At 29.1% G+C, this 16,185-nt stretch overlaps 1 protein-coding gene across 1 annotated transcript in view; it reads left to right on the forward strand.

The window, feature by feature from the left end:
• The window catches only part of LOC148234915 (neuroligin-4, Y-linked-like), a 183,702-nt gene that overhangs the window by 111,188 nt on the left and 56,329 nt on the right, over window positions 1-16,185 (forward strand). Inside the window, exons 7-9 of the mRNA XM_088185519.1 lie at window positions 795-885; window positions 4,986-5,159; window positions 7,269-7,420. Of these exons, the coding sequence (XP_088041645.1) occupies window positions 795-885; window positions 4,986-5,159; window positions 7,269-7,420 (417 nt within the window). The remainder of the gene's footprint in view (window positions 1-794; window positions 886-4,985; window positions 5,160-7,268; window positions 7,421-16,185) is intronic.

Genomic DNA, 16,185 nt, shown 5'->3' on the forward strand with positions numbered 1-16,185 from the left:
AAGAAAAATATTAAGATCTATTATTATTCTCACTTAGTGATCAAATTAGTGCTTTGGCTATTTACATGCATATCTCTAGATTGTTATATTGTATTTCTTAAGAAATTTATAATAATGTAATTTTTTAACAATAAGTAAAATGATAATATGCTATGACAAGTAGAATATTTATTAAATTGTTCTTCTGACATAATTTTTAGTGTTTTTGACGAAGCAATTTATATATTAGTTTCTTCAAAACAATTTTTGCACAGCGCTTTTATTAATTAATTTGTATCTATAGTTTTTAACTAAAGATACCGATTAATAATCTAAAATGTTAGATACATATTTATGTGAATATTTATATTTTTTCAAAAATCCAAATATCTGAAATAAATTGTTAATAGAAAAATATTTGCTTATTTTATATTACGTATTAGTATGACATAATAAAAAATAGTATACAAATAAAAAAATTAGGGTTGAGCGGATGGAATAAAAATAAATTTATATCTTATATTTTTTTTTCTCAATATCTTTTTTATGAATGCATTCCTTTACTGTTTTATATAATTAATTTAAAAAAATACTTAAAATTTTTTGAAGGAAAAAATTCTATGTATGTACACATTTTTATGAGACATTTATATACCTAACACAGTAACTCATGTAAAAGCGCCCTTATTCTTGTTATATTAAGTTTTTTTTAATATGAATAAAGCCATTTTTGGCATTACGCCATTTTTGGCGTAACGTGATATTAAAATATTTAAATTTTTGCATAAAATTATAATTTATTTATGCTCCCGCAGGACGTACGTGCGCAACGCTTACACATACCACCTGAGCGAAATTTTCTTCACGGTCGTGAACGAGTACACCGACTGGGAGAGGACTGTGCAGGTAACAAAACATAATTATACTCTCTAATAATAATATGGTGAAAAATCTATAGGATCTAAGCGTATTTTTTGAATAATTTACGTTTAATATACCTATATATAAACTTATAAAGTCTATGAATTCCACCTAGTAATATATATTACATACCCAGTATATGTAAATAATATAAGGTCTATGTGCCAGTATATCTAATTGCCAATGAGTCTTATTGCCAATATAAATTATTTATTGATTCTTAAAATTTATTTTTTACTAAAATCATGGCACGTTATTTATTTATATGTACAAAAAATAATAGTTCACTATTATCTGCTTTACCTAACTCCTGATTTATAAATATAACTTGTTTTTGGTTACTAAAAAAACATTTTAATATGGTTCTACTTATTTGCCTATATGTAAATATTATTATAATTTACTTTTATTGTTATAATTAGGGTATAATTTTTTTTTAAGAGCAACTTATATAAACATTATTAAATATTTATTTTTATTTTTCTTAACTTAGTACCCCCATATAATAATTTTACTTTGCAATTACGGCCAGTTATAGCCGGTAATGAAAATTAACGCCCCACGAAAAAAAAAATTAACGCATCTACGTTAAAAAGAGCGGAAATTGATTAATCCTATCTCCCGTTACTACGTTTACGGGCGTATGAACGTGCAGTGTTTGCGGGTTTTAAAATTTACGACCTTCCATCCTTATTTCGTATAGATGTGGTGGTGTATTTTGTGCGGACGGGTGGGGCAGAGTAAAGGGCAGAGTCAGACCTTACTAAGTCACATTCGCAAAATTTTAAAGTGCTTATCGCACGAAATATTAATCAGGATAACGCCCGGGGTTGGCCGCCGCTGAAATAATTAACGTTCGAGGCAATTACATACATGAGTTGTACGCAAACGTAAATTCAGAGATTGTGTGATGTTAGCTCGATTGTTGTGACGTGGGTTAAAAATATGTATATATGAAATAAGCTTAATTAATTAAAACAGTCGAATTACACAGTCACGGGAAATATTTCGCGATTAATTTATTTGTAGAAAGTTATTCACGTAATGTGAAGGCGTATTTTAATTAAAGCACAGTTGTTAATATTTATGTAGAATATAATTCAAAATTGAATAATAAAATAAAATTATATTAATAATACTAATTACATACTTGCTTTGACATAATATTTAAAAAAGGAATATTTTTTATATTTTTTTTATAATATTGTAAAATATGATACATTTTTTTATAACACATATACATATATAATATAACACGCTAATTTTAATACGATAATTAATTTTTCAAACGTTTTCTTTAATACACTGAAAGTGACTGTTCCTAAGAATTTTATGTTTGCAATATAAAAATTATGTAATTTATAAAAAATCTGCTGAATTTACAGCAGGTATTTTTAATAATCTAAATCCAATGAGCGGAAAATTAAAATCACTTAAAAATACTAAGGCACTCTTTTTGGATGAACTTTAGTTACAGTAAATTCAATTTAAATTTTTTACTTTATATTTGATTTGATTTTGTGAAGTACTGACTTAGGAAAATCAGTAATAAATTGCATTACGGGTTTTAAAAGTACTCATTTCCCACTACAGAACATTTTTATTTATTCGCTGGATATCAAAAACATACGTTGATTATATCTATAATACTTTATACATATTTTTTAGTATATTTTTACCGCTTGATAATGCGATCTATTTTTTTTTTCCTAATTCTTCTCTTTAGCCGCACTAAAGAGGCGCCGTTAAATCGGCGAATAAAAATCTTGGGTCTATAAATCGAAGAACCATTCTATGCGTTATCTCCTCATCGCAATCATCCATAGGAGGACCATAAAAACGAAAATCCGCAGCACTAGGTGGACGTGGGAATAAAGTGAAATAGTCCCGCGGATTTATTTTGGGTCAACGGGACTTATCTAGTGTTTGCCGGGGACTTTAAAACAGGACTGCCGACAGACGAATCCGGAAGCGCCCCTGGGGCGTTTGTTTCTTCTTGAAGTGTGTTTCGGGATTAGGAGGAGAAACTTCTTTGGGGTAAAGAAGTAAATCTCGGTAGCTTCGGGTTCCGATCGGTTCCGTGTGTGCTTCGAATGGAATATCGCGCTTTTAATTAAATCCGCTTTCGAGACCCGTATCGGTGGAATCTGCCTGGGGCGATCGATTCGTGGTGGATAAGGGTTTTAAGTACTTGGGAATAAATAAATAAAGATACAAAGTAAATAGAAGTTTAATTGAGATGCATACTTTACATAAATTATAACCAGTAAATATTTTATAATATAAAAACGGATTATATAAGATACATATAAACGTTTTACTACACTTGTAAGATAAACAAATATTTTAAGAATTTGATATTGATAAGATTATTAGGGATTTTAAATTAATAAATTTGAATTGAAGAATTTTTAAGAATTAAAAAGCAAAATTAAATTTATTGTGGTGATTTTTTTGTCACATTATTAAAAACTGCGAGCAATATAATGTTTTTTTATGAACATATGGAATTGTAAAAATATAAAATGTACTCATATGCATATACTATTTTGATATACTACAAGTTAATAGTAATGCAGAATGGTGACAAAACCTTAGATAGAATAGCTATAAAGATTTTTACTGAAGACTTCAGCATTACGTTGAAGAGAAATTGAAAATTCGTTTTCTACACTTTAATATTATTTATGTCGAGTCTTTTTGTGTGTTTTATTACATTTTAATGCGGAATAATATTTAAAAATGATACTTTATTTAAAACCCCTGCAAAAACTAGTATTTTATACGATTAAATTGATTTATAAAATATTTTTATGATACTTTCATATGAGCATGTTTCGGTATTATAATTTTTTGTATCTTAGCGCCTTTTTAATATAAAATTTATATTATGAATACATGTGTACTTGTAAAAAGGTATACATAGCTTAGCATTTATTTAAATAGCTAAAGAGTGATATGAAAATATTTATATTCCTGAGAATTTACTGCTTTGAATTCAAGACTCGAGTTGTTCAAGGCAACTTTTCATGCTAGTTTAGCAATGACATGCGAATTTTTCAATTTATCTAAGCTTGCTTTGTAAATTGATTTGTTTGATTTAATATAAATAAAATATTGTACAAATTTTCATTCAACAGTAATTTTTTTGTAAGTGTTTTTGACAATTTTCTATGTACTTCTTCTTAAATTGGATCAAAAGTGTCTAAGTCTATTTCTATTATATATTCCCCCGATTTTGTTAAATATAACCTATACTCTTAAAAATATGCAAGATGTGATTTTTCCATATTTATTGCATGTATTATAGATTAATAGTATATATTACGATTGTATGCAGTATAAACGATTTTTTTTTATTTTTTTCTTGTTGATGTCGAGATTTGAGCATTCATTCATATTTTTTATTAATCTTAAGATCATAGTAAAGTTCCATTATTTTATTTTTCATGAGTCTATAACTTTCTCATGTTTACGACAAAGCTCTTAAAACTTGATGATACATCAGACATGCTCTTTTTTCTTAAAACATCGAAATTATATTTTAATACCTATTTTGCACTAACATTAGGCATTTTTATTGTCAAAATATTCAATACATTGAGTAAGATCTACCTCTACAGCATTTATTTTGATTCTAAAAGAGCCATTTAACCTTTCATTTTTAATGAGGACTGTTAAGTTAATGTTTTTACTATAAAATGTTAAAAAATGAATGTATTCATAAAATGCGATTAATTGTTCTATAATAATTTGGGAGCTTATTTTTGTGAATATTTTAATATGTATATTTATTATTTCATACATTATTTATTTAACTTCATACAGTGATACGTATTTTAAGCGCATAAATTCTCAAATGATATTTCCAATCATGCCAAACACATTTAACCATATAAACCAAAATCTACGGGACATCTGTTTCGGGTTTGATGGACGGCAGAAAGCGTTTAATTATCACTCGGGGAGTGGAGCTTTCGCTCTCGTTCCAGATACAAATCGGAGAGCTTTCATCTCGAGAACCCGCGCCGAATCGATATTTTACATTTTCGAAACATTAATTTTAATTTTGCGCCCTTTTTTAGCACCCGATCAATACGAGGGACGCGGCTGTGGCCGCCCTTAGCGATGCGCAATTCGTGGCTCCTTTGGTACAGACTGGTGACTTCTTGAGCGTGACCAAGGGAACGAACGACGTAGGACCTCGAACATTTTTTTACGTCTTTGACTATCAGACCAAGGACGGAGATTATCCTCAGGTAAAACATATCCCTAATTTTTAAAATAACTTTATTTATAAATAGATATATAGTATTGACTTAAATATTTTGAGTAGTTAATTTTAAGTGACATTATTATATAATATCAACAAATCTGTCGCTCTCTGCTCACTTTTGACTTAAGCATGATCACAGTTAATATTTTTTATCATTGTACTTGAATATCAAACGTTAAATAAATGATAAAAAATATTTAAATAAAAGTAAAAAACAAGTTTTAGCACTCAATTTTATCGCTTTTCAGTTTAACGATCAATTTTTTTACGCAACAGTGATTAAATCATATATTTGCATCTCGATCTATTAAAACCATTAAAAATGTAGATCTAAAAGATTGCAAATCTCTTCACATGTCGTAAATTTCGGGACGTAATAAAAAATATGAACGCGTGAGTCATACTACTAAGCGAATAATATTTTAAAGCGATTATTAAGGATTCATTTTATGTAGGAACTATGTTTAAACACGTTACTAAGGGGTTAGTGTATTAATTGATGGTTTTAAATTCATCAGAAGTTACTAGGTAACAATTCAATACATTTTGTTATTATAAGAAAAAATATTGTCTATCACTGCTGCAAATAAAAAATTATTAATTTTTATAAATATATAAAATAATAAATAATTCTACTGCTAATAAGTTTTCAGTGATAAGATACATTTTTTGTTTTGCCAGTAGGCAAAGTTTACTATTCTGGGTTGTTGTAATATCAAAAAAACATTTTTATCTAAATATAATTCAAGTAATGGTTTGGTAAGTCACTAAATCTGATGATTGGAATTTATTATTTTTATGCATTTCAATACTAGTATTTATCGTATTGTAATGTCTTAAAAAAATTAAAACATATTCGAAATCACTCAAAAGATCAAAGCAATATCACAGTTTAAATATTTGTCAAATAATTCCTATATTCAATTAAAATTATGAAGATCCAGAACATTATATTTAGATACAAATAACCACTATGTTCTGGACCATTAGTGGTGTACATAAATTGCAAAGAAAGCATCAACGAGAAATAAAGGTAATACACTTGATTTAGCAAGTGCACATTCCTCAACAAAGATGTAAGAGAAAACTTTTTATTCCAATTTAGATCGGTTATTAGACCCAATATATTAGGAGACACATAGAACGACTAAACAAGTTAAACTCTATTATGAAAAGCACTGGATTTGTAGTTTTAGATTAAAGGCTTTTTGATAGTGAATATTTTGAGGAAAGGGGTGTAGCATGCAGTAGCACTTCACTCTCCTAGGCTTTCTACATGAGATACATTTTTTTAACGCAACCTGAAACAAGGACAGATAAAAATTATTTGGACCTAGTTATTTTAGATGCTATTATAACCACCCAGAGATTACTATAAAAAATTGTGCATGCCTCAGAGCTTCACCGACGTGTACAAACAACAAAATATTGAGAGCTTGAGGTTAGATCTACGAGATATTAAACTTCGATTTGAAGACGTGACGCTGAGCTGATGCCTGCAAGATGAGCACTACCCTTTGACATTACAAAGACACCCCCTATCACCTGTGTAAGTCATAGCAGCTATGATAGCAGTTGTGCTTATGTCATTATAGAGTGGAGACATCGACGCGTATATATTGATATTGGAACCAAAAGAGCTTTCAAAATGAATCGAATTTAGAGGGCTCTTCATCACACGACATTTACACTATGGAGGGTAAAAGCTCCCTACCACACCATTTACAGTTTTAAATCATACCTCTAAGACCATGCTGAAACTTTAAATGAAACTTTATTTATATACAAACATAAAAGCATCTATTAAGTTATTCGAACTTTTTAAAAATACCATACTCACGTGAGTGCAATCTTTCAATATTTAAGTATATTATGTTAAAGATATATCTATAGATAAGATTTAAACATGATGCTTCATGTAAGTTATCGGTTCTTTGGCATATGTGAAAGCAAGCTTAGAATTTTTTTCATTAGGCATAAACTTATCAGCGTTAATTTATTATTAATATATTTTTTTAAATTGTATTTATTATACTAGTACGCCAATTGGTGGAATATGTTTATTGTTATTTACCATATGTTTTAATTACAGAGGATGGGCTCTGTCCATGGCGAAGAACTTCCTTACTTATTCGGTGCGCCCCTCGTCGAAGGCTTTAGTCACTTTCCGAAGAACTACACTAAGTCCGAAGTGGCACTTTGTGAAGCTTTCATCTCTTACATCTCAAACTTTGCACGGACTGGGTAAGCTTTCGATATATATTACGGGCTCGTTGCGAATTTTCCGCGTTATTAGTTTAGAAATTATGATATATTGTGTTACGGACACTAAGCGACCGTGCAGAGGGCTCAATTTTTATATATAAATTTCGTAAGACGGCCGCAAAGAGACGTTTATGTCTTGGTTTATTGGCCATGGCAATGTCGTTATACTATTATTATAATAACGTCTTTATATTAATGCACGTCTATCATAAAACTACTACTGAACAATAAATATTACTAGAACTATCAAAGCTAACTTAACAAAATTAAGTTGTAATGACTTTATTTGTGTTTTTATTTTATATTTTGATTTATTATTAAAAAAATTTAACACAAATATTTATTGTACAAAGTAATTTAAATTAATTAAATAAGTGAAATATAATTTAATAAATACAGATGATGTTTTTTCTTAAAAAACACTGACAAGGTGATATTTAAAAATATTTATATGATTCTTACTAAAACCGCTGTCTATTATGCCTCAAATTCTTAGATTGCTTTATTCGAAATACATTTATTTCATTAAAGAATAAGCTTAGATTACCGTTATAATTTTAAAGGCAATTAACAGTTAAAAATATTTTATATGAAATTATGTGTAAATTTTCTCATAATCTAATTTTAAAAATTGCGTTATAAATCAGTTAATTTATGTCAATTTTTTATGACATCTTCAAAGGCAATAGCTCGATAACGCATTTTTAATAATTAGTAAGTGATTTTTGGCTGGTTCCTTTATAATTTTTAATGACACATAAAAATACTAGAGATCACGTACCTCTATGTCTTTATCTAAGTGCAATAAAGAAATACAATCCCTTTCGTCATTAATTGTTGACTCAAAATGAAAAGTAGAAAGAGCACGACACAGTGCCACTAGGGAAACATTGGACAGCATGAGTGAGTCTAATTAGGCCCTACTAAAGCTGAAACCCACTAAAAAGGTAATGCTTTGTAGTTGGTGAGGTATAAAGAGTGTCGTGTTAATGAGTTTTTGTATATAAAGTAAACCAATGCAGTTAAGAGTAGTGAATAATTACCAAAAAAATCCGTATAGCATATTTTACATAATTAATTATTTTTTCAGTTTCTATACTAGCTTATTTCTTTCATTACTAATTATAGTGTGTGTTTGTTCTGACAAACAATCTCCTTCCCTTAATTCGTTTTAAAATAACTAATACGGGTAATTCAAATATAAATTATATTTAGTATAAATTATTTACATCTTATTATTAACATTATTTATTTAATTTTTCCAAGTTTTTGATTATGGAATATATTTATATTAAAACCAGCAATATACACCAGTGGTATACGTCGTTAACTAATACATGTAAAACGTCCTCTAATTTTGACGTTGATGGTGATCCCAAACAGTTTTACAATTTTTAGTACTAATATCTTTTATGCATTACTTTTGTAAGCTGATATAAATAGCTTTGATGCGATAAGGTAATATTTTTATTATTATTATTAGGGTTTTTCACTTTAATCTTAAACATGGTTCTGAATTTATTTATTTCTTATATTCTCTCATAAACTCACGTTAGTGCTGTTATGACGCTAGTGGCTATGCTCTATTTGCGTAAGCACAGTCAGTTCGAGAGCTATCCATTTCATAAATATTCATTATTGAGAAAGATATGGTAGCTTTGGATTTACGCCCCTTACTATAACCTACTTTACCCTACTCTAAAGCACACTATACAAATATATATATATACATTCGACATACTTATTACTTCGATTGTTTGATAAATATAAAAATATAGTAATGATTTTAATTTCTATAAATTTATTCAAAATATGAAATAGGAGCAATGATAAGTATATCAAACGTTTATATGTATCGTGTGTTTTAGAGCTTATAGTAGGGGCGTAAATCTGAACTTACTAATAATAATGATGAAATGGATAGTTTTCGAACTGACTATGTTAATGCAAATAGGGTATTGATATTTTTATATGACAACGTGCTACGACATATTGATAATAATGACAAGAAAAAATAATTTATGTGGTAGCAAGTATTCGCCATACTTATTTATTGAAAAAATTAATATTTTCATTGATGTGCTCATTATTAATTTATAAAAAAAATAATACAGGGATGAAAAATTAAAAGTCAAGTATGATATTCGTACGATTTTACGATTAGTTAGAGCAATATTATTAGGTAGCTATAAAATTTTTTTGGTTTAATTTTAGCAAAGGACCTTCTGCAATATATATATTATTTTTATGCTTATAAATAATATAACATGTCTAATTTCAACGCTGTTGCAAAGGTAACTTTTATATAACTAAAATAACCTTTCTTACCACAACCGCCATTCTATATTCGATATATCTCCGCTTTTACCCGAAAGCTCGTCAATATTTTATTAGCACTGTACAGAACACCCATTTTTATACGCCCAGGAAACTCACACTTTGCCGAAAATGACGCACGGTCGAACCCGTTGCTTTTTTCAAGGATCACCGCGATAACCGGGAAAGTAAACCAGGTTATCCCGTGTCTCATTTGTCTTCCCTGTGTTTCTTTTGCGACCTCTATTTCAATTCAATACGTATGCCCAACGTTGGCTTATCCGACTTTGATGGCCCCATACATCAAGCCCCATCTCTCTCTTTCTCTCCCTGGAATTATTCGCCTTTCGTCGCATGAGTAATGAATAGCCATAATGAAAAAATACATATATACATATGTATAGCATATTACATTTTCTGTTTTACGTATGTGCGGTATATAAATCATACTTTTACGCGAATAGTGTTTTATCGTGATGTATCCGAGGAGCGATATTTCAGATGACCGAAGTGATGTATGATGATGTGGATGTTTGTGTGAAACGGCGACTGTGCCTAATGTTCCATGAATTAATGACGAGTATAACGCTGCGTGTTGGAGCTATGAACAAATAATAAATTTAAAGTGCTTGTGCATCGTAAAGTAACAAAAGTGCTTTTGGGCGAATAGGAAAAAAAAGAGTTAAAATTCGCGCATGCTTGAATATTTAATGATACTGACTATCTGAAGATATAATATTAACATCTCTTTGTACATATTAAACATTGAACATTTGCAGTGATGCAATATTAAAACTATGTTGTTGCGTAAGATAATCAAAACTACGTACATGTATTTATTTTATATTATAAAGATATTTTTTATTAAAAAATACATTTATTTCTTTAATTGCGGCTGGTATTTTTGCACACCATTTCGTGCATTGATAGTACGCGGTGAGCATCTGTGCAAATGATTTTAGCATTAAATTATATCAAATAACCATATTACAAGTCATCTTTAAGTGATTTTATTGATGGCATCTATAGGTACCATCCGCGGTCAATGAGTTAAACAGATGTTGCAAAAAAATCAATTTAGGGTTTGGTGACCTTAAAAGATGTGACTTCGCAATGAGAATTTTATTAGTTAAATTTACATATTTCAACACACTATGATGGATGAGATCTCCGAGCGGTGGTGGAGAAGCTGGCGGAGGGATGAAGTCAGTGGTTATATCCTTAAAGTTCTGATTGGTGTGGCAGTGGCAGTATAGCTGAAATTTATCCATCTCTGCTGCTGTGCTCGTATAGTCGACGTTAACATCCCTCTCAGGATGTTAACATCCATGACCATATGTTGTCCGCATGCGTGCCGAATCTGCTTCTTTGAGTGTCTACCTATGTATATCTGATCCTTATTGCAGACCAGCCATATGTATTTAGGGCGGCAGTGACTTTCTAATTTGTTACACAATAATTAAGTCGTGTATTTATTGGGTGCGCTCTTAGGATGCAGACGTCTCCGAAGTAAGTTTGCTCTGGATTACAGATGTCAAGCTGGATCATAGGTCGTGGATGTGAAAAGAGAAGCGTCTTCTCTCGGATAAAGTCCATGTTGGAGGATCTTTTGAGATCTGATGCCATGAACTTTATTAGAAATTTTCAAATATAGATGTTAGTGGTGTCAGAGAAAATGTTTGAAAGAAAGTCTACAGACGAACTATTTGAGGTGAAGTGATGACGCATGTCTATGAGGAAGTGATTTCTGTTTACCAACGTTCTAGTATTTATATTAATAGCCATGGTAGATTATGTTGTTTGCTCTTTTTTGTTGGGACAATTAATTACAACAGCGTAGCGAGGTTTTTTGCCGCTAAGACAGGTTAAAAACAGTCATTTTGAGGATAATTCCGATTGCATAAATTATTTCTTCTTGAGGCGGTGTATGTTTTTTTTATTTTCTAGATTATGGCGCGTACTTTAAGCCATTGATGTTTCCTACGGTTGTGTTGCATTTTTACGAAGAAACATTTTTCTTCAATGGTTAAAATAATTTTAAAAGTTTGTCTCTTTTTTTTAACAAATGAGGGGTTAGATTGACGAGCATGACACTGACAAATATTTTAAGATAAGTAAATTGCAGCAAAAATCAGATATAGTTTTGTATACCATATTGTTAAATAAAAGTAAAAAAACATGAAGTTTTTTTGTACTTTGCGTCTTTACTTTCTTAAGTATAACATATTTTTCTCTAATTTACATAAAAACAATCAATTTATTTTAAATTTGTAAATTCTATTTTACTATTTTACATTTTTGCTAATTTTTATAATTAATCACACACAATCAACTCATCAGTTTTGCCGACATATAAAATTTGCCACAATTCAATCAACCCAAATAACTATTTGTTAATCAGCTTGTCCAATTTGCTCAATTTTCTTCATTGTGGTAACATTAGGCATGTATAGAAAAAGAGAAAGAAGCGCACACATAGGGAAAATGTATCGATTATTATTATACGCCAACAATGGGCAAAATCGGATACTTTATTATGTGTCTGAATAGAAATATAAACGTTTTCCTTTTTTCGCTTTCAATTGCATTTTTCCGGCATACACAAAAAGGTCCGAAATTAAAGGTCAGCCATGTGATTTACGATCGGACCTCGCGGACAGGAAAAATCCCGCGAAAATCTGGAAACAGGAAAATCGTCTGAATCTTTTCTTGTTCTCTTTTGTGTATGGGATATGCCAAAGTATACGTATATTTATGAATTTAATTTAATAAAGTAAGAAGAATAAAGTAATAATATCATTAAATATATATCATTATATAACTTAATACTATAATTAAAACATAATTTTAGTTTTTAATGTATATATTTTTTACATTATAAGCTCTTTTGTATTGCACTGACTGTTTTCCATATTCATTTTATATTACCATTTATTTTAGTAAATTTAAACATAAATAAATAAACGTCGAATCCCGGGAATTTACGGTATTTATTTTAATGAAATTATACTTTTCGGATAGTACCAAGAAGAGTAATCCCTAGTGGCAAGTATAAATATGTAAACATTATTAACCAATAAAACACAATAATTGGTAAAGTGGATTTCATATTAAAACAAACTTAAAAATCGGTTATTTATATTTATTTAATTCTGGATGGTTCATTTTTTTTATTTACATTGGTTGTTTTATCGATAAAATATATTCCTCAAATTATTATCTGCTATAAATAGTCAATGTTCATCATTTACCAGGGCAATTCATAGAAGTTTTTAAAAATATTTTGCCTATAAAAGTTTTTCTTTTATTAATTCTAAGAGTGAATAAATTACATTTTCATTGTTATTTTGTTTCAATCAGATTTCATTAAGGCAACTTTGAAGTCTTCTTTTGGGTTGAAAGATAATTTATAAAGTACACACTCGAGTTTATTTAGTCTAAATTATTATAACAAAGTCACTGAATTGCCTTTGGTGTAAATATTTAGGTGAAAATATTCAGAATGTTGTTATATCAACTTCTATATTGTTTAATGTACAATCTTCACCTTACTTTATATGATTGTTTTTCTAATGTTTTTATATTTATATAATATCTCTTACTGTCACATGACAAAGTAAAATATTGTGGAAAATATGTGTTATGATAATGCTCATTTTATTTTTGATTACTTTGAATGTGTCTTTTGAAACCTAAAAATAGCTTAAATTGTATTTTAAAAACAGTATTGAAAACTATGTTATGCATGCGAAAACTTTTTGCTATTATTCTCGTTGTATAATACTTAATTTTATTTACAGTACCGTATAATGTTCATTTTTAGGTCTTTGCTAATTTAAAACAGTTATTAATTATGTATTTAAAAATATACTGAAAATAAATAAAAAGGTTTATACTTGAAATATGTAAATTGAGAAAATTGTTCCAGCTTCTGGTAGAAAATAATCTTATGCGTGGCAAGCTTTTTTAGTAGCTCCATGTCTTGTGTAGCGAGAGAATTCTTAAGCACATCTGGGTGCAGCGGTAAAGAATAGGGGTTGCAACTTAAAGTTGCTGGTCATAGAGGTATTGTTGACTCCACCCTCAGAAACTTTAAAAAGTGTTTGACTTATAAAACGCTACGTCTTGTATGTAATAAATAGTAATCAATCTAAACGCTCTTAGAAAAGAGGCATTATGACACAAATATATAAAATTTCTGAGACTCCAGACAATAGAACCATATCTGAGTACGCTATGAACTAACTTATTGTACAGAATGCTAATCGCCAATAAATTATAAAAGTAACACACGTTCCGAAAACATATTTGAAGCTTTATCGCAAACTTTGACAATATGCATACTAAATTTCTATCCTGGCTTTGATAAGTTCCATGGTTAAATTACTTTTACCTTTATTTTTATTAAGATGCAATCTGTCTATTTAAACAATTAGCAATTATTATATTTTAAATACTAGCTAGGACTTCTAAGAGATAATCTTACAGTCTGTTGATGCAATTTTTAGGTCATTATCAAACACCATTTATGTTTGTAGTGTCTTTGGAAAATAAATCAATTCCTGTTGAGTTAATCTGAGGAAGATCTATCGTGTACTAAAAAAAATACAGCATCGGTTCATATACGCTGTTTTTCTGATCTTAGTTTAGAAGTGTCAATCATTAGGTAAGATTGGATTATTAAAAAGATTTTTTGCTCTCTCTAAAATTAGGGTGCCACACTTTGTTCAAAGCTAGGATTTTAATTAAAAAACTGCTGAGCAGTATTTTATATTTTTAAAGTCTTCATTATTATATTTTGCCAGCCTACGCACTTTTTCTATTGTAGTGTTTATTTTTATTATACGAATTGATGATTTGGTAATAAATTAAGTTTCTCTATTACGGGTTTAATACTTTTTATACTTATCAGTCTGTAGGAGGCAATATAATCTGGTTCTTTTCCTTGTCACAGTAAAAATATTATTTTAGCAATCTTTTATTGGGTTAAAAAGTAGTTAATTATGCTGGTTATTAATCTATTAGCTTACAATTCCTTTATCACTTTACCGCTTATAAGATCATATATTTTTGGCAACATGGTGAATTCCACGAAGCAATAGATTTAGAAAAATATAAGATTTGTACACGTAAAAATGATAAAAGGTAGCAAGATGTCGATTTATTACCACGACAGCTAATTATTTAGGCGAATTTTTTAATTTTATTGATTCGAAGAATAAAAATCAGAAGACACAAATTAAAAATATAAATCAGGTGTCAGTGTCGGGTGTCGGTGGGTATCGAATGCGTGATGATATTCTGGACGATATAAAAGTATGTAATGGGTGTGCTAATTCCTGGAAGATACTTAATGTGAAGAGTGAATTTAATCCTTGTTCTCGTAAACCTTTTTGTATATTTGATGCTGCCTTGATGAAAATAAATTGATTTATTTTGCCCAATTGGGCCTACGATAAATTCCTTCCTCCCTATATACGCTTCTGTATATTTGTTGTTAATGTATTTCTATATGGTCTTTGTTATGAGCATGACAATAGCATACAATTTCTAACAATTATTATTTTGTGAAGGAATGACGAATGGCATAGTAGTCTTGTGTATGCAAGCTGTGTTAATTTTCAGAAAAAATGGTAAAATTTTTTTAGTTTTCTCAAATATGTAAATTATATACACCATGCAATGTAAGACGATGTGTTATTAACAACCTTGTTTTAAATAATGAAACAAAGTTATTAATTAGATTTGATCTTGTTTAACGAAGGTAAAAATATAATAATAAAACGTGTTAATATTATAAATTCGTAAATAACCTTGTGTTGTAGTAAATTTAATTAAAATAAACTATGAATTATTATTTCAAAGTATATGTTATGAATCAATTGTATTTACTATGATGTATAAATAGAAATATATTTTATTTTACTATGCAAAGAAATTGTTTATTATTTTTTTCAAGGATATTACAATTTCTTATATTAACTATAAGTCTTATTAATATTAAGTATAGTAAATGTGAGTAAACATTAATTTCCATATACTTGTTTAGTTTTCATTTTTTTATTTGTAATATGATAAATGTATGGCCGTGAGGCTGAGTAAGGTAAAAATATATTTAATAATATTATTATATTATGCCACTGAAGTCTATAGAGATGTAATCCCGTTTTTTTACATAGTGTGTCACTCTTATCATGGCATTCGTGATTAAAAACCAAAAACTGCGGTCAAATTACAGTCGCACAAAATCGACATGTAAAAGTTTGAATACATTCTATGTGTGCAAAAATATCTGGCACTTTTTCGCGTATTCCCGCTCGAATCAATCATGCTCGAGGATGAATCAATATGGAATAATATATATATTTCCCTTGCAAAATATTTCAATAAAGTCGAATAATAAAATTTTTAGCCCAGTGCTATGGAGG

This window comes from Plectrocnemia conspersa, unplaced genomic scaffold (genome assembly GCF_051122295.1).
Source record: "Plectrocnemia conspersa isolate PC_06_02 unplaced genomic scaffold, ASM5112229v1 ptg000005l, whole genome shotgun sequence".
NCBI classification, from domain to species: domain Eukaryota; kingdom Metazoa; phylum Arthropoda; class Insecta; order Trichoptera; family Polycentropodidae; genus Plectrocnemia; species Plectrocnemia conspersa.